The following is a 22576-nucleotide window of genomic DNA, read 5'->3' as shown; positions in this document are numbered from 1 at the left end:
ATTGGAAAACTGAAGGGAAGGAGTGATGATTTTGACAGACTTAGAGGCTGGCAATATTTATTTAACTTTCTACTGCTCCAGATCGAAAAGTTTCCTTACTGTTAACATATTAGTTTTATACTTAGTGTGTGAATTTGTGTTTGAATTAGGAATTGGCTGCTGTTTCTGTAGAGCTCCCAGATGTTCTGAAATCACTCCATTTCTGTAGTCTAAATGAAAAGGAAGTTATTTTCCTGAAGGATATAAATAAACCCATGGAAATCAGTGATGTCTGTAAACATCAGGTAAAATTCCTAATCCTTTTTATAAGGTATACGGAATATTAATGTGTTTTGCAGTTTCTGCATCTTTCAGATGTGTGTTACAAAGTAATTCTGGCAATAACCTGGCCAGGTATTGCTACTTTATTAATGCGTTTTGAAGCTATATGTGTTATATAAGTGCTCTGATATTTTTAGTGTTGTAGCTATGTTAGTCCCAGGATATTAGAGATACAAGGTAAGTGAAGTAATGTATCTTTTGTTGGACCAACTTCTGTTGGTGAAAGACATACACCTTCGAGCTTACATAGAGTTTACACAGAGCTCACCCACCTTGTCTGATGGTATTTTTAATATTATTAATAGTGGTATAAATATTATACTGACTAAAGAGATTCCTGCTGCAATTTATGAAATATTAAGAAATGCAAGGTACTTTATCATAGGTACTTTCCTCTCTCCTTCCTGGTTCTGGGGAGATACTCTGCTGTGGAAAACATAAGCACTGAACTAAGCAACAGCAAATTGTGCAGGAATATGTGCTAGGAACAAGTCCCCGTGAGGCCCTTTCTCCCTTCCTCTTCACCATTCAAAAGTCTGAGTCTTTGATGGCCAAGGAAAAAAAAATTGAAGACATCCCCAAAGTGAGCCACAGTTGGCTGTATTGAACATGGTTGAGCATCAGCAGACTTGCCTGACAGTGAGCATGCAGTGAAAGCAACTGACCTGCATGCTCAGCTGCCCTCTGCAAAATGCCTATGTGCTCATCCAGTAATCCCCGTACCTCTGCTCCCCACACCATAGTCCCTTTGTACTGCCATTTGGAAGGAAGATGAAACTGGTTGAGTGGGGCCAGGTCTACTCTACAGAGTTAGGTTGACATAAGGCATCTCATCAGCCTAACTCTGTAAGCGTCTGCACTAAAATGTTGCTCCTGCCAATGTAAGTCACCCACTATGCTGACTTAGTAACTCCTTCTCTGAGAAGTATAGCGCTTAAGTCGATGTAGTTAGGTCGAGGGCCATGTCCTCCTAGTGAGGACGCACACCGCTGACAGGAGCATAGGGTGGACATTAAAAGTCAAATTAATTACTGTGGTGGCTGTATGTCTACTTATGTTGACTAAATTTTGTGGTGTAGATATGCCCTTAGTCTTCTCAACTCTTCTCAGATATAGTGTTGTTCTTCTGTCAAACAACAGGGGAGAGAAGTTACAGGATAGGTTAGGTGCTCTCAACACTTGATACTTCCCATTTCCTCTCCAAATATCAGTGAAGATAGCTAGAATTTGTTAAAACTGTCTTGACTAATAATGTATAATGAAGTAATTGTATTACTTGCAGGAGTAAAACTACTTAAAACAAATCAGCAGGGTTTTCTTCATTTTTTTTCTGTTTGTTTTGTTTTTTGTTTTTTTGTTTTTGTTTAGTGTAGCGATTTATTCATTCTAAAGAACTCCTATATTCAGAATGTACTTGGAGGATAAGAGGGGCCTCTAAACCGTCTCAAAACTTGGCTCTAGTGATATTGGATAAATCACTTAACCTCTTTACCTCACTATTCTCGTCTATAAAATGGAGTTTTGTTTGTAATATGCGATGAAGACTTAAATTATTGTTATACCTTTTAAATTACAGTAATATTAACAAATGTCTTTAACAACAATTTCACTACAGTTTATGTCCTTGACCTGTGCTCTTGTTGTTCATGCCATTTTAAATGATTCCAAGTTTACATTATAGATGAAAGTATGTTATTGAGAAAACTCTTTTGTTTTCTTGTTTTTCTTTCTCAAGAATCATCTTTCTGGAGTGCTTTGTGTGATGAGATTGTCTCCTTCGTTCCCAAGGATCAAAGTTGATTCTATATTTACCTTACTGAGCAAATATGCTACTGGTGTAAGATATACAATGGAAGTATACTCATTACAGAAACATGAAACAGAGATGTCCCATGCAGAGGATGATGACACTAATCAGTCAGTGTCTTCAATTGAGGATGATTTTGTCACTGCTTTTGAGCATTTAGATGAGGATGAACCTTCAAAGATACAAAATGCTGGTTAGTTTTCATGCCCTGTTGAAATAGATTGCAGAGCTCATTTGTTGCAATGTAGGCTAAAGAGGGATTTTCATGCACTGGTAAACTACATGAAATCCATATCAAATTATTTTTTGCTAATCACCATCATACAAGACCCCTTTTTAAAAAACAAACAAATAATCTGAGATTTCGCCGTTCTTTCCACAGCAGCATGCATGTGACGTAAAGCAAAGATTTTGACTAAGGGTCAGATCCAGAAAAAGTAGAATCTGTGATATGAAGACGAGAGCTCTTAGTCATATTAACTCCACACTCCTCATCAGTACCCAGCCCGGGCTGGGGAAGCTAATGATCCAACCAGTGGACCAAATTCTGTGAAGAATTCTGGCCATGCGCCACCTGAGGCACATTGCGCATATGCTAAGAAGAAGACCTGCAGTAGAAGGGGAACTGTCATTGGCAAAATAAAGTGCTTATGGAATACTTTATTCTTTAAAATTTTCTCTAGTCTTAAAAGACCCTCTAACTTATTGTAATAATTGCAAATCTAGATATTACTGTCAAAATCAATTACCTAGTTTGCTATTTTAGTCTCTTTTGTTTTTAAAGTATTTTCTTTTTCTTTTTAGGCACAACCTATACTACTCAGAATCACCGGGATGCTGCTTCACAGACCATCCCTGCTCATTGTTTAGAAGCTATTGACTCAAAGATCATTGTGCGCTCTGGGCATCGAAAATCATCTGCCAAATCTTCTGCTTCTCTGATAAATATCTTGGGACTTAAAGAACTGTCCTCATCTGTAAAGAATTCAGTCACAACCTCTATTTCTGATCCTTGGATACAGAGGAGTTTTTACAAGCCATGTAATTCCTCTGACCAACGTGTTAATGTTTTGCATAAAACATTGTTTTCTTCTTCTCCTGCTGAATCATCTGAGTCAGATTGCTCCAGCCCTAGCCCTGTTATCTTCTTAGATGAAGAAGGGTATCAAAAGAGCTTGAAGGCAAAACTTCAGCTACCAAAAATTCCAGTAGTGAAAGATGGTATAGAGGACTCAGACTCAGAAGTAAGTGAATTTTTTGACAGTTTTGATCAGTTTGATGAACTGGAACAGACTCTGGAAAGTACTTGTAAACTTATAAGGGATCCCATCCTTGGTAATCCACCCCAGAAGAGAGAGATTTCCCTTGAACAATTGCATTCTAAAACTACTACTATGAATCCTCAAAAATTCAAGTTTGATCGTCCCACTCTTCCAGCCAATGTAAGGAAGCCAACTCCTCGTAAACCAGAATCGCCCTATAGCAGCCTCTTTGATGTTCCAGACTCCCCTCGGCCAATGAAAACAGGAGAAGACAATGGAGGTTTGTTCAGCCCTATAAGATCATCAGCTTTCAGCCCACTAGGGAGCTGTGCTTCAACTGAATGTCTTTGTCGGATGGATATCAATGGAGATGGGCTTAATCAAAATCATGATACACTTTATAGTGAATATTCAGATTATGTAAACAATGTTTCATTTGAAATCCTGGGTTCTGTTTTTCCTTCTCAGTCTACATTACTACAGAAACATGCTGAAAACATTTCCAGCCTTAATAGGATTGTCTCAAAAGAGGAAAAAGGTCAAAACGCAGAACTCCAGAGGAAAACTTCTGACAAGGAGCCAGCTAAAAAAGTTAAATATAAACACAAATCACAAATGATTAAGGACAGCATACAAAAATTTGCAGCAGAACTGGTTGAAAAAAGTTTTGGTACTGCATTTAAAGACTTACAAAAAGGAGTTTCTTCATGCACCAATGCACTGTGTCACTTGGCTGCTAGATTGACTTCTTCAGTCTTTCAAATGGCTTTTTATGAGATAGGAAGGCGGCGAGCCTTGTCACTGAAGGAACGTGCCATTAATGGGCTAGCAAGCTTTTTGGTCAGTGAAGCTATAACAAGTGCTTTAAAAGAAATGCGATACGTGAAGCAACAAATATTTACTAACACAGTTGCAAGATTTGCAGCAGACCTCACCGAGGAACTTATTTTTGAGGGAATCATGGAAGTTTGCCAGTTTTCACATCCATCAACACCAACGACTGCGCGGGATTGGGCCTTTGATTATGAAGACAAAGTAGTAAGATCATATGCCAAAGATTTGTCTGAATCTGTCATTCAGGAAGCTTTCATTGAATTATCACAGGTTGATGTTACCTTCACAACGCAAGCAGCAATTAGTGTTTCCATGGACAACATAAAATATGTAAGTGCAGAAAGTCCGTTGCAGTCAACACAGACTACCACTGCTTTTCCTAATTTTCATGATAATGCACTTTTAGCATTGAATCCAGTACAAGAAACTGGAAAAGAATATACTGTACAGCAAGCCTTGTTTTGTACTTCTGGTGTTGTAAGTTCAATACTAGTACCCTTAGCTGGAACAGCACTTTATCAACATCAGGCTTCATCTGATGTTTATAAGGCAAAAGTATGGACTTGTTCGACAGCAGGTGGCAGTCTGAAAATGTACAAAAACGCTACACAGCCATATTTTACAACAAAAAAGAGAGAAGAGGAAGTGGCTTCTCTTAGAAATATTTACCTGACTGCAGATCACAGTGAAAGTACTGAAAGTAGTGCACGATGTTTTTTTAACCAGAATGATTTCAAACAAAGAAATAATCCTGAAGTGAATAATACTTCAGATTTAACAACTGGACCAACAAGCATCAACAGTTTCTCTGGAACAATGGTAGATATGATAGTAAATGAGGCATATGAAGCAGTAACCTCATCCGGGGTTACCAAAACAGTGGAGGAATATACAGATTGTGTAACTAGAAAAACACCTCGTTGGCAGTGTGTTGGTGGAGATATTCCTAAGAATACTTTTGCTGATCACTTGGCCAAGTGTATTGTAAAACAGTCTGTAGATGAAACTAAATCTATGTTCTCCCACACAAATGAGACTGTGGAATGTAATGGAGGCTTACAGATGAACACAGATAACTGTAAAAAAGAACTGCATAGTGCAGTAAAGAAACAAGAATCCGAGAAACACAGATTTGTTCCTATAATTGTGGAACCACAGCAGCTGCCTCTGAATAACCCACCTAATTTTCTTGTTACGTCAGTTGACTCTGCTCAGTGTTTACTTTCAGTACCTAAAGATTGTGTTCAGGAACGTAAAGGAAATGAAGTATGTAGGTTTTCTTCAAGCACTCCACCTCCTTGTCCTACTGTGACTCTCGCTAGTTGTAATGTGGAAGAGTTTACTGATTCAGGAAGCAGTTCAATAAAATCCCAAAGTAAACTATTGAAAAAATATGATATGCAAAAAACAACGCTAGCTCCTTCAGCTTTGGGGCAGGAGAGCTGTTTTCTACATGCAAGTAACCTTTCTTTGGTGATGTTTGGCTGTGAAGATTCTTTGCAGATGGAAGATAAATCAAGCATCAGAGATGGAAATGTCTGTGCAGTACCTAATACACCACCACCAACTCCTTTAGTACCATCTCAGACTAGTTCTGAGCGGAACCTAAGGAAGCTTACCAAGAAACTCAAGGGAGAATTAGCAAAGGAGTTTGCACCTGCAACACCGCCTTCTACACCTTATAACTCATCTGCTGCTGCCTTGTCTGCAACTGAACATGACTCCTTGGAAAAGGAAGAGTTTATGCTGAAACTCATGCGATCACTTTCTGAAGAAGCTGAAAGTAGTGAAGATGAAGAACACTCTGAAATGCTTGTGGAGAAAACTGAACATTCAGAGAAAACAGTACAGTATGCTGATCATTTAGCTGGTCATATCATTTCTGTGGCAACTGAAATGGCTGCTTCCCATTTAGATGATAAAACAATTAAAAGAAAAGCTGACAGACACTGCCAATTAAACGCACAAAACAAAATATGTGGGTATACTGCCTTTATAAATATCCCAGAAGAAACTTTACATTCATTGTGGAATTATGCTGGTGATATGGCTGGAAAGGTTATCAATGAGGCTAAGAAGATGATAAAATCAAGGCATTGCAAGCTGCTGAGGTTGAAGCGGGTTAACTGTCATGTAGATTGTCTTTCTCTCAGAAAAGATGATAGAGACTGTAGGTCAAAAGAGAAGTGGTGTCCGGTAGTAAACCAGTGGTCCGGAGAGGTAGATTCATCTGTACTTTCATTACCTCAGAGTTTAGGAACAACCGGTCTGACTTACCGGTATCCAAGTTGCGAAAGCGTGACTGATGAATATGCAGATCACATCATTCGAGTTCTGAAAAGGGAAGGTGGCAACAGTGAGTTAATAATGGATCAATATGCTAGTAGACTTGCTTATAGATCTATAAAATCAGGCCTACAACAAGCTGCCAGGAAAATCAAGCTGACATACAACAGAAGAATGTTTCCTGTACAGAACACACAGGTAAATGGTAGGCTTGAGCTGTTCAAGATATTGAACAAAGATATGGATACAAAATGGCAAATGAAAAGTGGTGTTCAAAGGTGTGGAGGCCAAGCCTGTGAAATAAACAATTTACACAGAACTGATGGTACAGAGTTGTTACATTTTTCTGAATCCCTTGCTCATCGTATAACATATGATGTCAGAAGAAAACTGAAAATGTCAGCAGTTTGCTTGCCAAAATCCTTAACAGATTCCTGTCTATATAGAAAATCTAAATTTGATGAAACCACAGGGGACTGCCTTAAAACAACACTTTCTAAAACAGTTCCTCCTTTCTCACAAAAACATAAATTGTATCATAGCACAGGCAATTTAAATGAATATGGCTATCGAGAAGACATCATTCAAGCTATAGAAGAGTATGCTAGAAAAGTAGTGGATGACACCTTAGAAATGAGTTTGGAGTCTGCTGTTCTCCAAGCTGCTGAAAACAGGAAAAATGGGGATAGATTCACTTACACAGAAAAGTTGTTTCCCTTTTCTGGAACAGCCTGCAGATACTGTAGTATGAAGGAATATCAGTATTGTACTGGAAGTTCATCTCCACACCTGCCTGTGCAAGAACCCCTCCCTAGAATCAGGCAGATCCCCAATTCAGGGTTGGGTGGTATCTGTCAAAAATCAAGAATGTTTCACCTTGATATTCCCAAAATTCACATTGACATGGAACAGAAGACAGTATTTTCTGAGAAGGTGGTTGGTGCAGCTATTGAGAAAGCGGAGAGAGAGCTGAGTAACACAAGTCTGACAGCTGATAGTGGTATTGGACATGGTGGAGTCAGCTTTGCTGAAAGCCTTACTACAGAAATAATGACTTCAGCTATGACTAATATTGGTCAGGTTGTTAACATAAGGTAACATTACGTTCTCTCCTATTTTCTTGCTATTGTTACCAGAAAATGGCACCCACTTTGCTTAATTTATTAATCTGAAAATTTATATGGTCAGAAGCACTTTTTGCCACAATTACATTCTGAAAATATAATTTTAAATTATAAAGTTTATTTTGGAACCTCCTGCTGGTGGTCTCCAGACTGTTCGGAATTTTTTTAATAATAATCTTGTCAGCTACAGGAGCTCAATGTCAGTGCAAACTAATTTCTAGCCTTCTTTAGAATGTATTTATGCTCTGATGGGTGACTCTGGTAAATGGGATTCTGTGATTTTTTTCTCTAACATCCTGATCAGATTGTTTTATCAGTGATATAAATTACTGGAATTTAGTTGACAATTCAGTTGATCTGTGAGCCACAGTGTAATCCAATTCTATCTATAGCTGCATTAGCTCTAAAGTACTGACTTACAGAATCTGTGACTTGCAGTGTACACCAAGAGCAGGCGTATTACATTAAGTAGGTGTTTACATAGTCTCTTTTGATTGTAATTGTACTTTAACACTGTCTTAATTTCTGGAAGAAAAAAATTGGGTATATTTGAAAATAGAAATATGAAATAAATATTAAATAATGATTTTATTTTTATATATGATTTTAGTTGATAAAGGATTATTAAAGCAGACTAGAAACTGGTTTGCAGGCTCTTGCTACATTGTTGATAGAGACTAATGTATTACAAGTCCTTAAACTAATCCATATTTTTAGGTATATTGAAAGAAATGAATGCCTTTAAATATCTTGGTAGAAGATGCAACAGAATATAGTTGAATTAGTAAATGAGAAGGTATGTTAACATCTAGTTCTTAATGAAAATAGATTTTACAAAGATCAAAGTGACTTCAAATAACACCATTTTCATGTCCAAGTTCAAGACCTATCTCTTCAGTGTGGTTTTTCACTGAGTAATAGTTAATAACAATGTATTTCTCTCATCATGGCCTTGGAGTGAGATCTGTTTGGCAATAAACTATGTTTTATTTGCTTGACTCTGAGATGGTCTGGTGATGTATAATGTAAATACCTAGATGTGTTAACGTACTGTGGTGGTGCCTAATGGCTCCAACCAGGCTACTCCCAGTTTTTCAAGGCAAAATTATGATGGGTGTAAACACATAATAAATGATGGTCTCTGCCATGAAGAGCTTGAACTGCTACCAAAACTCAAGGAACTTTTCCTCTCCTTTTTTGATTGCCTTCTAGTGTAGACCTTCCACTGAAAGTTCCCTGTAGCATATAAAGATAGAAGGCTGAGAATTCATATTACTTGGCCCTTTTACTTATGTTATTTGGAATCCTTATTCAGAGTACATGTAATATTAAATGAGAATTTACCTTATAAATAAAGTACTGTTGAGTTCTTATACTGTTGATGTCAGAAATGTCACTTTTCAGCAAGAGGTTCAGAAATGCAGCTTTTTAATCAAAACTTCATGTAAAGTTTCAAGTTTAATTATGGTGCTGAGAGCCCAAGGGAATAATGGATTGGGGAAGCAACTATACACCAGACCAGTAATGTCGGAGGGAGACATTGTGATTCTATAAGATATACAGACTTCAAAGGTTGCTGTGAGGAGCATATTCATCATTTGTACTTACTACACAGTATAAAAAGTGTATGTCTCTCTCTCCCTTTTCCCTCCTTCCCCTTATAGCACTCACCTAATGGTATTAGCTGATGTTGTGGAAAAGGACTCTTGCAACACCTCAGAACCACATACCCCATTTAAAATTTGAAATGTTGCCTGTAGCACAATCATAGTAATCTTTGTACTTTGTGAACACAGCAGCCGTATTATGACTGTTTCCTTTGAAGGGGTGGTGAGCAAATAAGACTTTACCCCAGGCGTCGGCAACCTTTGGCATGCGGCCTGCAGGGGTAAGAACCCTGGCGGGCCGGACCAGGCCAGTTTGTTTACCTTCCACGTCCGCGGGTTTGGCCGATGGCGGCTCCTAGTGGCCGTGGTTCACTGTCCCAGGCCAGTGGGGCCTACGGTAAGCGGCATGGGCCGAGAGACGTGCTGGCCACCACTTCCTACCCTTCCCACCCCGCTTCCCACCCTGGTGAGCCACGTGCCAAAGGTTGCCGACCCCTGGTCTAGCCATAGCACAGCTGCATGTGGGTAGCCACAATATGTCCCTAAGAGTAGTTTATATGCACTTGGCAGGAAAATTTTCAGACTGAACCACTTTTCAGAATGACCTGAGTTTTCTTTCAGAATGGGCCTGATGAAGGGTTTTAGAAATACTTTTAATGCAAATTAAGCCTACTCGCTTGATTTGGTTCTAGGTATTGAAAGTCTAGATTTTTCAGGCTTCATGTGCAGAGGAGAAAAGTCTATAAATAAATGGACATGCCTATTTTTTCTGAAACAGGGAGACTAACCCTATGTCTACACTAGGACATTTTTTCTAATACAGAGAGGGCTGTAGGAGGCCACCAGCGTTTTAAGCATCATGTTGTCTACCCTTGAGCAGTTCTGTATAACAGGGTGCTTGAAATGCCAGTGACTGTATTAGCCTTGATGGAGCTGAATTGGTCAGAGTGACACTGGCAAGTCCAAAGATGCCAGGTCCTCCCTGTGTAGGTGTACTTACTTAGTAAATGTGAAGTCTGCAAGACTGAACTGCCCAGGAACTAGGGCTGTGGTAGTGCTGGAATGCTACAAGCTAGTTTTTGAAATTCGGGTTTGTGTCCATGCTACTACCCAACTTTCCCAGTGAAAGATGGTCCTAAGTGGTGCTCCCAGGCTTGAATATATAGTCTCTGACAATTGTAAATACAAAAGGGAATAGTTGAATCAGTTGACAAATGTTCCCTGTTTTGCTAATTAGGCTAAGTGAATTTTTGCAGAACAATGTGAAATACACCACCAGTAATGCTGTCATCTTAATTTTGGTTTAGTTCTATGGGAAGAGAAGGATTTCACTCAGCTGAATCTGTTGTTAGCCAGCAGATAAGTCTCAGTATTGGTGATGATAGCATTGGCAGCTGGTCCAATCTAAGCTTTGAAGATGAACATCCCGACGAGAGCAGCAGTTTCCTTCACCTCAGTGACAGGTAACTGTAAACACATTTATCTGCTTACACGATCACCTCAGTGTATGTTTATCTGATTTAGCTTTCTCTCTTTCATCAGAAAACTTTATTTTCTATTGAACCAGAATGATGCTTTTTCACTAAAATTGGCTTCAGCATTATTATGTTTAAATCAGTGTTGCCCTTCAGAAGGGGATTTTTCTAGTGTGAATTCACATTCATACCTATACAGATTGTATATTAATAGTTAGGGTATGAATTTTAAACTCTCATGGCAAGAAATCAAGTTACAGTTTTTATAATATTGTTGACATGTCATGAGTAAAATCTGAACACTGTATATATTTAATGACTGTATATTAATATACTAATTTTAATAGCAACATGACTGCTGAATGCAATGTATATGTAACATGGCATGGATAACATGAATACGGTAATTGACCCTTACACTGATTTATAAACTCTTCAGAATAGGGGCTCCCTCCTGCAGAGCTCATTTGCTCCACAGGAGAATTAAGATTTCAGTAGAGAATCCATTTTATTGGCAAAGATATTAATTAGTATGTTACGGTAGAGTTTCAGTTAGTATAGTAGCTCCAACATTAGCAAAAATTTCCACTGTACATGTATATAATTGACTTAATGTTTTTTACAAATAACATAAGGGCTTCATCCTTATTGAGGACTAGTTAACATGAATATTTCAGATTATAGTTTTATCTGGATTTTTTTTGGTTTTGTATTTGTTTTTTTTAGTTGTAAGAGCAAAAGTATATGTGAGGTTGCTTAAATTTGGGGGAAGGTATGAGATTTTTTTCAGCTTTCATAACGCATAAGCAGAGGAACTCCTCCTCCCCCCTGACCTCCCAAACTTTCCTTAGAACTCCATCTGTAGGTTGGGGCTAACCTATGCATGTAAAATTTCAGCTGGAAAGAAATATTTTCCAGAAAGTTATGAACTTCTGAAAACAGATAATTTACTACTTCCCACGCCTGTGGAGACCCGCTGGCACTCTGCATTGACCTCCCATGGTTCGGCAAATTCTCTGGTTCGATACCGGTCAGGGCCCTAGGGTGCTGAACTAGAGAGGTTCAACCTCTATAATACATTAGAGCACCAAATTCATAATTAATCACAGAAACTTGGTGGAATGAGGTTAGTCAGTGGGACACAGTAATACCAGGTTACAAATTATATCAGAAGGACAGAACAGGTTGTGCTGGTGGAGGAGTAGCACTTATGTGAAAGAAAGCATAGAATCAAATGAAGTAAAAAACTTAAATGAACCAAGTTGTACCATAGAATCTCTATGGAAAGTAATTCCATGCTTGAATAATAAGAATATGGCAGTAGGGATATATTATCAATCACCTGACCAGGATGGTGATAGTGACTGAAATGCTTAGGGAGATTAGAGAGGCCATTAAAATAAATAACTCGATAATAATGTGGAATTTCAGCTATCCCCATATAAACTGGGTGCATAGGTGCAGAGATGAAGTTTCTTGACACATTGAACGACTGCTTCTTGGAACATCTAGTCCTGGAACCTACAAGAGGAGATGTGATTCTTGATTTAGTCCTAAGTGGAGCACAGGATCAGGTTCAAGAGGTGAATATAGCTGGACTGCTTGGTAATAGTGACCATAATATAATTCAATTTAACATCCCTGTGATGGGGAAAACACCACAGCGGCCCAACACTGTAGTACAGGGGTTGACAACCTCTCGCACGTGGCTCTCCAGGGTAAGCACCCTGACGAGCTGGGCCAGTTTGTTTACCTGCCGCGTCGGCAGGTTCAGCTAATCGCATCTCCCACTGGCCTGGGATTGCGAACCGCAGCCAGTGGGAACCGCGATCGGCCAAACCTGCCGACGCAGCAGGTAAACAAACTGGCCCGTCCCGTCAGGGTGCTTACCCTGGTGAACCACGTGCCAGAAGTTGCCAACCCATGCTGCAGTATTTATTAAGGGGAACTACACAAAAATGAGGAGGTTAGTTAAACAGAAATTAAAAAGTACAGCGCCAGAAATGAAATCCCTGCAAGCTGCATAGAAACTTTTTAAAGACACCATAATAGAGGCTCAACTTAAATGTATACCCCAAATTAAAAAACATAGTAGGAGAACTAAAAAAGAGTCGCCATGACTAAACAACAAAGTAAAAGAAGCAGTGAGAGGCAAAAAGGCATCCTTTAAAAAGTGGAAATTAAATCCTAGTGAGGAAAATAGAAAGGAGCATAAACTCTGGCAAATGAAGTGTAAAAATATAATTAGAAAGGCCAAAAAAGAATTTGAAGACCAACTGGCCAAAGACTCAAAAAGTAACAGCAAACATTTTTTTTTAAGTACAGCGGAAGCAGGAAGCCTGCTAAACAACCAGTGGGGCCACTGGACTATTGAGATGCTAAAGGAGCACTCAAGGACAATAAGGCCATTGCAGAGAAACTAAATGAATTCTTTGCATTGATCTTCACGGTTGACGATGTGAGGGAGATTCCCAAACCTGAGCCATTCTTTTTAGGTGACAAATCTGAGGAACTGTCCCAGATTGAGGTGTCATTAGAGGAGGTTTGGGAACAAATTGATAAACTAAAGACTAATAAGTCACCAGGACCAGATAGTATTCACCCAAGAGTTCTGAAGGAAGTCAGATGTGAAATTGCAGGACTACTAACTGTAGTCTGTAACCTATCATTTAAATCATCTTCTGTACCAGATGACTGGAGGGTAGCTAATGTGACATCAATTTTTAAAAAGGGCTCCAGAGGTGACCCCGGCAATTATAGGCCGATAAGCCTGACTTCAGTGCTGGGCAAACTGGTTGAAACTGTAGTAAAGAACAAAATTGTCAGACACATAGATGAACATAATTTGTTGGGGAATAGTCAACATGGTTTTTGTAAAGGGAAATCATGCCTCACCAATCTATTAGAATTCTTTGAGAGGGTCAACAAGCTTGTGGACAAGGAGTATCCAGTGGATATAGTATATTTAGATTTTCAGAAAGCCTTTGATAAGGTCCCTCACCAAAGGCTCTTAAGCAAAGTAAGCAGTCATGGGATAAGAGGGAAGGTTCTCTCATGGATTGTTAACTGGTTAAAAGATAGGAAAAAAAAGGTAGGAATACATGGTCGGTTTTCAGAATGGAGAGAGATAATTAGAGGTATCCCCCAGGGGTCTGTACTGGACCCAGTCCTATTTAACACATTCATAAATGATCTGGAAAAGGGGGTAAACAGTGAGGTTGCAAAATTTGCAGATGATGCAGAACTCCTCAAGATAGTTATGTCTCAAGCGGACTGTGAAGAGCTACAAAAGGATCTCTCAAAACTGGTGACTGGGTAACAAAATGGCAGATGAAATTCAAAGTTGATAAATGCAAAGTAATGCACATTGGAAAACATAATCCCAACTATACATATAAAATGATGGGGTCTAAATTAACTGTTACCACTCAAGAAAGAGATCTTGGAATCACTCTGGATAGTTCTCTGAAACCATCCACTCAGTGTGCAGCAGCAGTCAAAAAAGCAAACAGAATGCTGGGAATCATTAAGAAAGGGATAGATATTAAGACAGGAAGTATCATATTGCCTCTATATAAATCCATGGTACGCCCATATCTTGAATACTGTGTGCAGATGTGGTCGCCCTATCTCAAATATATATATATACCGGAATTGGAAAAGGTTCAGAAAAGGGCAACAAAAATGATTAGGGGATGGAACGGCTGCTGTCTGAGGAGAGATTAATAAGATTGGGACTTTTCAGTTTAGAAGAGAGACAATTAAGGGGGGGCTAGGACTATAAAATCATGACTGGTGTGAAGAAAGTAGATAAGGAAGTGTTATTTACTCCTTCTCATAACACAAGAACTAGGGGTCCCTAAATGAAATTAATAGGCAGTGGACTTAAAACAAACAAAAGGAAGTATTTCTTCACACAATGCACAACTGGTGGAACTCCTTGCCAGAGGATGTTGTGAAAGCCAAGACTATAACAGAGTTCAAAAAAAGAACTAGATAAATTCATGGAGGATAGGTCCATCAATGGCTATTAGCCAAGATGGGGAGGGATGGTATCCCTAACCTCTGTTTGCCAGAAGCTGGGAATGGGTGACAGGGTTGGATCACTTGATGATTACCTGTTCTGTTCATTCCTTCTGGGGCACCTGGCATTAGCCACTGTCAGAAGACAGGATACTGGGCTAGAGGGACCTTTGATCTGACCCAGTATGGCCGTTCTTATGTTAATTCAGTTTTCAGGGAGGATTTGGTAATTTTGTTCACTTACAGATTTAGTTCCTCATAATTAATATTTTGAAAAGATTCCTCTGTTTTTCAGTTGGGGCATGCATACTGGGTGCATTGCTGACTGTGAATCTTATTTGTAGTGAAGAGGAAATAGAACAGACTAAAATATTATACTTTTCCCCCATTGTTGAAGATTGTGTTGAGATTTAACTTTTGCAAGCAGTAGATTAAAGAATGGGGAGATTGACTTGTCAATCATACAAAATGACTTCAATGCTATGCTCCTTACTGTCATAGGTACAGATATGTTCTGGAACTTGCAACTTATGCTTTAAACATACTGAAGAATAGAGTTAAATTTATTTTAGAAATTGGTTCAAATGATCTAGAACTAATACACTTTCCACTATGAAAATATTATCGCCATTTTTATGTACTAAAGTGAAACTTCTCACTTAAACTTTTGAAGTATTTTCTTGCATTTGCTTTACATTATGCTGCTGGATCAATGTGTTAATTCAGTAACAAAGTCTGCCCTAAGTGTTAGTTATGCAACACCATGTAATTCAATGAGACTGCATGGGTGGAAGTAAAAGCAGTATTTGGACTCTTGTGTGTGAAGTCAAAATACAAAGAAACAAATATTCAGGAAGTTGGAAATAAATAGTAAAAGCATCATTTTAAAGTATTTTGTTTTCTAGTAGCATCTAATTCATATGCTCCTAAAGTTTGCTTATAGGTGATTGTTTCCTGCCGTCAGTTTTCAGTTAGCATGGAGGGCAATGGACAGTATTAATATTTATTGAACTACTCAAAATAATTGTGACTGTTTTTCATAGTGTAGAATAGGTTAAAGTTTATTTTTGAAGAGCAGAACATTTGGTCACAATGGTTACATACTTTTTCGTAAGTGTTGTTCTTGGAGATGTGTTGTTCATATCCATTCCATTACCCGCCCTCCTGCCCCTGTGTCGGAGTTACAGGTAAGAAGGAACTGAGAGGGCATAGGGCTGGCAGTGCCTGATATACTGACTCATGAGCGTGGGACTCCAGGGTGTGTTATAACCGACCCTAAGGATACCGCTGAGGCAAAAATCTCTGATTGTGCACGTGGGTGCGCACGCACCTAGAATGGTATGGACATGAGCAGAACATCTCGAAGAATAGAATGGGTAGGTAAGTGTTTTTTCATTGGTCCATATGATGACAAAATATACACCACACTGATGTTTTTGTAGCTATGCTATTATATTGTTTTGATTAAGGAGCTGAATTCATTAGCCTGAGGCACTAATTTACATATTAGTTTTGCAACATCAAATATCTGTTTTCTTTCTGTTGAAACGGAAAGATTACGTTGAACAGCAGAGAGTGCTTTAATCATTCTAAATAGTCTTTGCTGCAATAGTTTTTTGTAAAGTTTTACTAAACAGGTTTCATTGGATTCAATTTCCTCTGTCTTGTTTCTAATCTCCCCTGTGAAACATTTTATAGACAGACAGCCCTCCTCCATTAATTATCTAAGTCATGTCTCATCATCCCCAAATATCTCATAAATAGAAGTGGTAAGTGACTTTCCTTTGCTCCAAATTTATTTATCTAAATATACATCTCTCTCCCCCTTCTTTTCCCCCCAAAATGGTAAGATGAACTGGTTGGGCCCACTTTTATTTAGAGTTGATTTTCACACATTCTCTATTCAAAGTACCCTGAAATTAAAGCACTTTTGTGGCAGCAGCATCCTGTAGCCCTCTCTCTTTCAGAGTTCTGAATTCTTCACTCTTCCACTGAAAGGATTAACAGGTGTATGGCTAGGGAGATCTACTTTACAGACACTGTAGTTCACTCCTTTTTCTGTTTTATCATTGAAGCTACCTATTAAAAACCTCTGTATTGGTCCTTTATAGACCACATCACTTCAGGACATTCAGACCTAGTGCTAAACAGCTTTGTTTTCTTCTATAGCTACTTTCTGTACCAGTAAGTCACACATCATCAAAGATTATGTGTGTGGTAGTCTTGCTGACACCATCTTTGGCATTGCAGATACTTGTAGAACTGATTCCTATCCGTAGTGCTGATACAGAACGGTTCAGTAGCACTGTGAACTGTTATCAGTATCACTAATATTCATCCAAATTTAAAAAGACCCCAGTACATAACTTTTATCATAGATATTCTAAAGAAGCAATAGACCTGTGTTCCAGCACATTCAAAAATTTATGGCTGTGCTTTGCTATCTCTCTATTACCTTACTTAACATGTATTTTCCTTTTGATGTTTCTAAATTGTCTTCCAGTGCCAAAAGTTTTTATCCAATCGGGAGTGTGGTTCACAAGTTTTGCTTAGTGACTTCTGATTAGATTTCAATTCTTTCACGAACATTGACTCAGTTCTGAAACTGAATTGAAAGTAGACATTCACACGTAATCTTCTATATGGAAGAAATTGATAGATGTTAGGCTGTCTACAGAACTGAGCAGACAGCATAAACACACAGGGTACATTTAGTTAGCCTTGGCAGAACTCACTTTTTTTTTGTTTGCAATTTCAATAAGTAATATCAGTTTTAAAATATTTTTTTTCCAATTTTGACCATTAGTATTCACAGTGGGGGAAATTATGCTGGGTGGTGTTAGGGTTAGGGTTCGGGTAGTGCTGGTAGCGGAGCTTCTGGGCATGCCTATCACTGACAGCAGAGCGGCAGGGGGATCCCTGTACTGTTGAGGGGCCCAAGACGCTGGGGTACGAGGTGCAGAGGAGGCTGTGTCCTGGTCCGGCACAGCAGAGACTCCTTGGCCAGGTCTGCAAGGAGGAGGACGAGCTGCTGCTGAACGGTTGCTGCCTGGCAGCAATGCTACATTCCTTGCTGATGACTCTCAGGCCATGTCTACATCTAAAATTTTGCAGCGCTGGTTGTTACAGCTGTATTAGTACAGCTGTATAGGGCCAGCGCTGCAGAGTGGCCACACTTACAGCAACCAGCGCTGCAAGTGGTGTTAGATGTGGCCACCATGCTGCGCTGTTGGGCGGCTTCAAGGGGGGTTCGGGGAACGCGAGAGCAAACCGGGAAAGGAGACCAGCTTCGTCGCAGTTTGCTCTCCCGTTCCCCGAACCACCCTGCAAACCGCAGAGAAGGAGACCTGCTTGCTCGGGGGTTCGGGGAACGAGAGAGCAAACCGGGAAAGGAGACCAGCTTCGCCGCGGTTTGCTCTCGCGTTCCCCGAACCACCCTGCAAACCTCAGGGAAGGAGACCTGCTTGCTCGGGGTTCGGGGAACGCGAGAGCAAACCGGGGAAGGAGACCAGCTTGATTACCAGAGGCTTCCTCAGGTATGCTAGGATACCTGCTTATTCCACAGAGGTCAAGAAAAGCGCTGGTAAGTGTCTATACTTGATTACCAGCGCTGGATCACCAGCGCTGGATCCTCTACACCCGAGACAAAACGGGAGTACGGCCAGCGCTGCAAACAGGGAGTTGCAGCGCTCGTGGTGCCCTGCAGATGTGTATACCTCCTAAGTTGCAGAGATGTAACTCCCTCACCAGCGCTGCAACTTTCTGATGTAGACAAGCCCTAAGTTCCTGCAGCACCAGGTACACTGGGGAGGCTGCACTCACTCTAACTGTTACCAATGGTAATTTTTCGTCAATTTCAGTGTTTCAGCTGAAGTTGACGTTTACATTGAATCCTGCCAAGCCTATATTTAGTTATCTTCATAACTATAGCAGCTAGACTCATAATTTGTATTGGTTTAGGTACTGATACACAGGATGAATTCCCCAGAGTAAAGCATCTGCACCTCAAACTGTTGCAGTCTTGTCCAGAGTGTCTTGCTTTCCTTTTATTAAATATTTTCTATGGGAAGAGTACATTCTGTGTAGTGACTCTTAAACAATCTTCTGACAGTATATATACTTATCGGGATGGGATATAGAGAGGTTTGTTCTGCTTTTGGATTGAAGAGAGATTGGATTAATGCAGATCCTTTGAAGATGCAGGAAGGGGCATCCCGCTTTAGGAGACCGGATGTCTTGAAAGAGTAGTAATTGGTTACAAAGCCTTATATCTCCAAGTTACTGTGGTGAACATGACCTGGAATAATTATAATGCAATAGCCTTTGTAAAGGTAGTTGGTAGCTTTTAGTTCAATGTCTGGTGGATACATGTGCATAATACAAAATATACTTACTTGACAGACCAACAAGTTTTACTTATTCCACTGGTTTCTATGTTAATCATGGATGAGGGCAGTGTGAGGGAACTTTATAATATTCCTTTCTGTTCATTGCATGTTCTGTGGATAGATGACTTCATTCTCCAGGGATCTTAATCTAGCATCTAGCAACAGCACAAAATTCACTTTACAAGTTTTCTATTGGCATTTATTTACAATTGCATTGCTTTATAAAGGATGAAAATCTTCAGAGCGCAAAACAGCCACTAATTGATACTTTTAGGGAGAAACATCTCTTATCAGTGGGCTATACTATTATTGGCATACAGGGTTTCTTGTGACTTTCTGATCAGGAAAGAGATCTTGGAGTCATCGTGGATAGTTCTCTGAAGACGTCCACGCAGTGTGCAGCGGCACTCAAAAAAGCGAACAGAATGTTAGGAATCATTAAAAAAGGGATATAGAATAAGACAGAGAATATCTTATTGCCCTTGTATAAATCCATGGAAAGCTCACATCTTGAATAATGCGTACATATGTGGTCTCCTTGTCTCAAAAAAGATGTACTGGCATTAGAAAAGGTTCAGAGAAGGGCAGCTAAAATGATTAAGGGTTTGGAATGGGAACTCTCCATATGAGGAAAGATTAAAGAGGCTAGGACTTTTCAGCTTGGAAAAGAGAAGACTGAGGATGGATATGATGAGTGGTGTGGAGAAAGTGAATAAGGAACAGTTATATACTTGTTCCCATAATATAAGAACTAGGGGCCACCAAATAAAATCAATAGGCAGCAGGTTTAAAACAAATAAAAGGAAGTTCTTCGCATAGCGCACAGTCAACCTGCAGAACTCCTTGCCTGAGGAGGTTGTGAAGGCTAGGACTGTCATAAACAGATAGTTAAGGGTTAATGTCTCTTTTACCTGTAAAGGGTTAACAAACAGTGAACCTGGAACACCTGACCAGAGGACCAATCAGGAGACAAAATACTTTCAAATCTCGGTGGAGGGAAGTCTTTGTGTTGTGGTGTTTGTTTGTCTGTTGTTCTCTCTGGGTTCTGAGAGTGACCAGACGTACATACAGGCTCTCTAATCTTCTGTTCACATTTAGTAAGTACAAAATTAGAAAGGCGGTTTTAGTCTTTTGATTGTCTTCTCTGTTTGCAAATGTGTATTTTGCTGGAAAGATTTTATCTCTTTCTTGTACTTATATACTTAGGCTGGGAGGGAAGATCCCCCTGGTCTAAGTGAAGCTAACAGACCCTGTAACATTTCCCAACTTGATTTTACAGAGACAATTTTTACTTTTTTTTTTCTTTCTTTAATTAAAAGCTTTTTCTTTTAAGAACCTGCTTGATTTTTTGGTTATCTTGTGTGAGACCCAAGGGGAGGGGGTCTGTACTCACTAGGGGAATTGGTGGGAGAAAGAGAAGGAGAGGAGGAAAAACTGATTTCTCTCTGTGCTAGTCACTGTCTCTCTCTCCAGGAGAGAGGAGGCGGGGGAAAGGTGAATTTCCTCTTTGTTTTAGATTCACGGAGCTTGAATCTGTATTGCCTCTTGGTGAGGGGAAAAGAGAAGGGGGGAAGGTGACATTCCTCTCTGTTTTAGGATTCAAGGAGGTGAATCACAAGATCTCCCAGTGTAACCCAGGGAGGGGAGTATCTGGGAGGAAGAAAAGAGGGGGGGAATGGTTTATTTCCCTTTGTTGTGAGATCCAGGGGGTCTGGGTCTTGGGGTCCCCTGGGAAGGTTTTGAGGGGACCAGAGTGTACCAGGCACTGCAAGTCCTGGTTGGTGGCAGCCTATCAGATCTAACCTGGTAAATAAGCTTAGAGGAATTCATGCTGGTGCCCCATCTTTTGGACGCTAAGGTTCAGAGTGGGGGGTCATACCATGACAAGGACTATAACAGGGTTTAAAAGAGAACTAGATAAAATCATGGAGATTAAGTCCACTAATGGCTGTTAGTCAGGATGGGTAAGGAATGGTGTCTGTAGCCTCTGTTTGTCAGAAGGTGGAACTAGATGGCAGGAGAGAGATCACTTGATCATTGCCTGTTAAGTTCACTCCCTCTGCGGCACCTGGCATTGGCCACTGTCAGAAGACAGGATATTGGGCTGGATGGAGCTCTGGTGTGACCCAGTATGGCCTTTCTTATGAAAACAGATACTTCGCTACTATACAGTCTAGCCACGGGGCTCAGTAGCTAGTTTGAGTAATTCAGACATAGTGTGGCTTGTTGAAAATATATAAAGCTGCTCCATAATCAGAGCAGTATTATGTACAAGATCATTCTATTAGATTCCAAGCATCATACTTTTTTTTTCTCTTTTACAGTCTGACTGAGACCCTAGTCACTTTTTACTGATCTCTTTTAGTTTGTGCTTGTTTTTAGTTACACTTCAGAATTTCTAGATGAAAGGTGCTATCTGTCTGTGTAATGCAGTCATCTGAATAAACTATATTTAATGTTTGTGCTATAGAATGCTATATTTGTAATTCAGAACTAAAAACTTCATTTTTTTTGTTTATATAAAAATGCAAATGTTCACATAGTGTATAACACACTGTTGCCTGAGAAATATTTTCACAACTGCCTGTATAATTAGTTTTTGTAGTATTGTAATTATCCATGTTATTGTAGTAATTGCATGTCCAATGCTTCTGTGAATTTGAGATTTTTTTTTAAAACTGCCATTTTAGTTGGTTTGCTGCAATTTTAGAACTTACTTGCTTTTTTTTGGAGACTCCAGAAATCTCTGCTTTTGTTTTTCTTTATTGGAATAGTGAACAGACATACTAAAACACAGCATGTTCTTAGTTAAATGCACCAAACTGGCTGAATCAGAGGTCTGCAACATTTTAAAAAAATATATTGGAAGGTTCCAAGCATTCAAGTTAAATTAGCATTCACCTCTTTGTTCTAGGTCATGTTTTACCAAGGTTAGCCCTGTCCTGTGTAATAACATAAAAATAAATTTAATCTGTCTGTGGAATGGATCTCCAACTGCTAGTGAAATAAAACCTTACAGCAAAATAAGAAGTCATGTTTTAGAAGTGTTCTAAACAATAAAGAGCAATTTTTAAAAAGTTACCTGTAAATAATTTTGTAGTTCTGATGAAGTAAAATATCTGCATATTAATCATTTTTCAATTCTAAACTTTTCCTGCTAATCAGACCTGTTGTAGATCACTGCTGGGGTTTTGGAGTGAGAATTACAGAAATATTTTTATTGTGAAACCTTCTTCACTGTGTATACTTTTACAAGCTCTTGTCTAATATTTTATATGCATACGCTTACATTGTGACCTGTGCTCCTGTGAGTAGTCCTGTTGAAATCAGTGAGACTATTGGCATAAATAAATATCTGTAGATTTGGGCCCAAGGACAGAATTACTGTAAACAGTAACTTATGGCACTCACCAGATTTCATGATTGTGCAACTTACTATTCTGAACAGC

General features: G+C 39.3%; 1 protein-coding gene across 6 annotated transcripts in view; it reads left to right on the top strand.

Moving 5' to 3' along the window:
* AKAP11 (A-kinase anchoring protein 11) overlaps nucleotides 1-22576 on the top strand; it is a 62563-nt gene that overhangs the window by 23987 nt on the left and 16000 nt on the right. For all 6 annotated transcript variants that reach the window (XM_030565785.1, XM_030565803.1, XM_030565794.1 and 3 more), the window contains 4 exons: nucleotides 150-284; nucleotides 2057-2321; nucleotides 2933-7604; nucleotides 10549-10704. In XM_030565785.1, coding sequence (XP_030421645.1) covers nucleotides 150-284; nucleotides 2057-2321; nucleotides 2933-7604; nucleotides 10549-10704 — 5228 coding nt within the window. The remainder of the gene's footprint in view (nucleotides 1-149; nucleotides 285-2056; nucleotides 2322-2932; nucleotides 7605-10548; nucleotides 10705-22576) is intronic.

The sequence above is a fragment of the Gopherus evgoodei genome, chromosome 1 (genome assembly GCF_007399415.2).
Source record: "Gopherus evgoodei ecotype Sinaloan lineage chromosome 1, rGopEvg1_v1.p, whole genome shotgun sequence".
Taxonomy (NCBI): Eukaryota; Metazoa; Chordata; order Testudines; family Testudinidae; genus Gopherus; species Gopherus evgoodei.
This window is presented reverse-complemented; position numbering and strand designations above follow the sequence as displayed.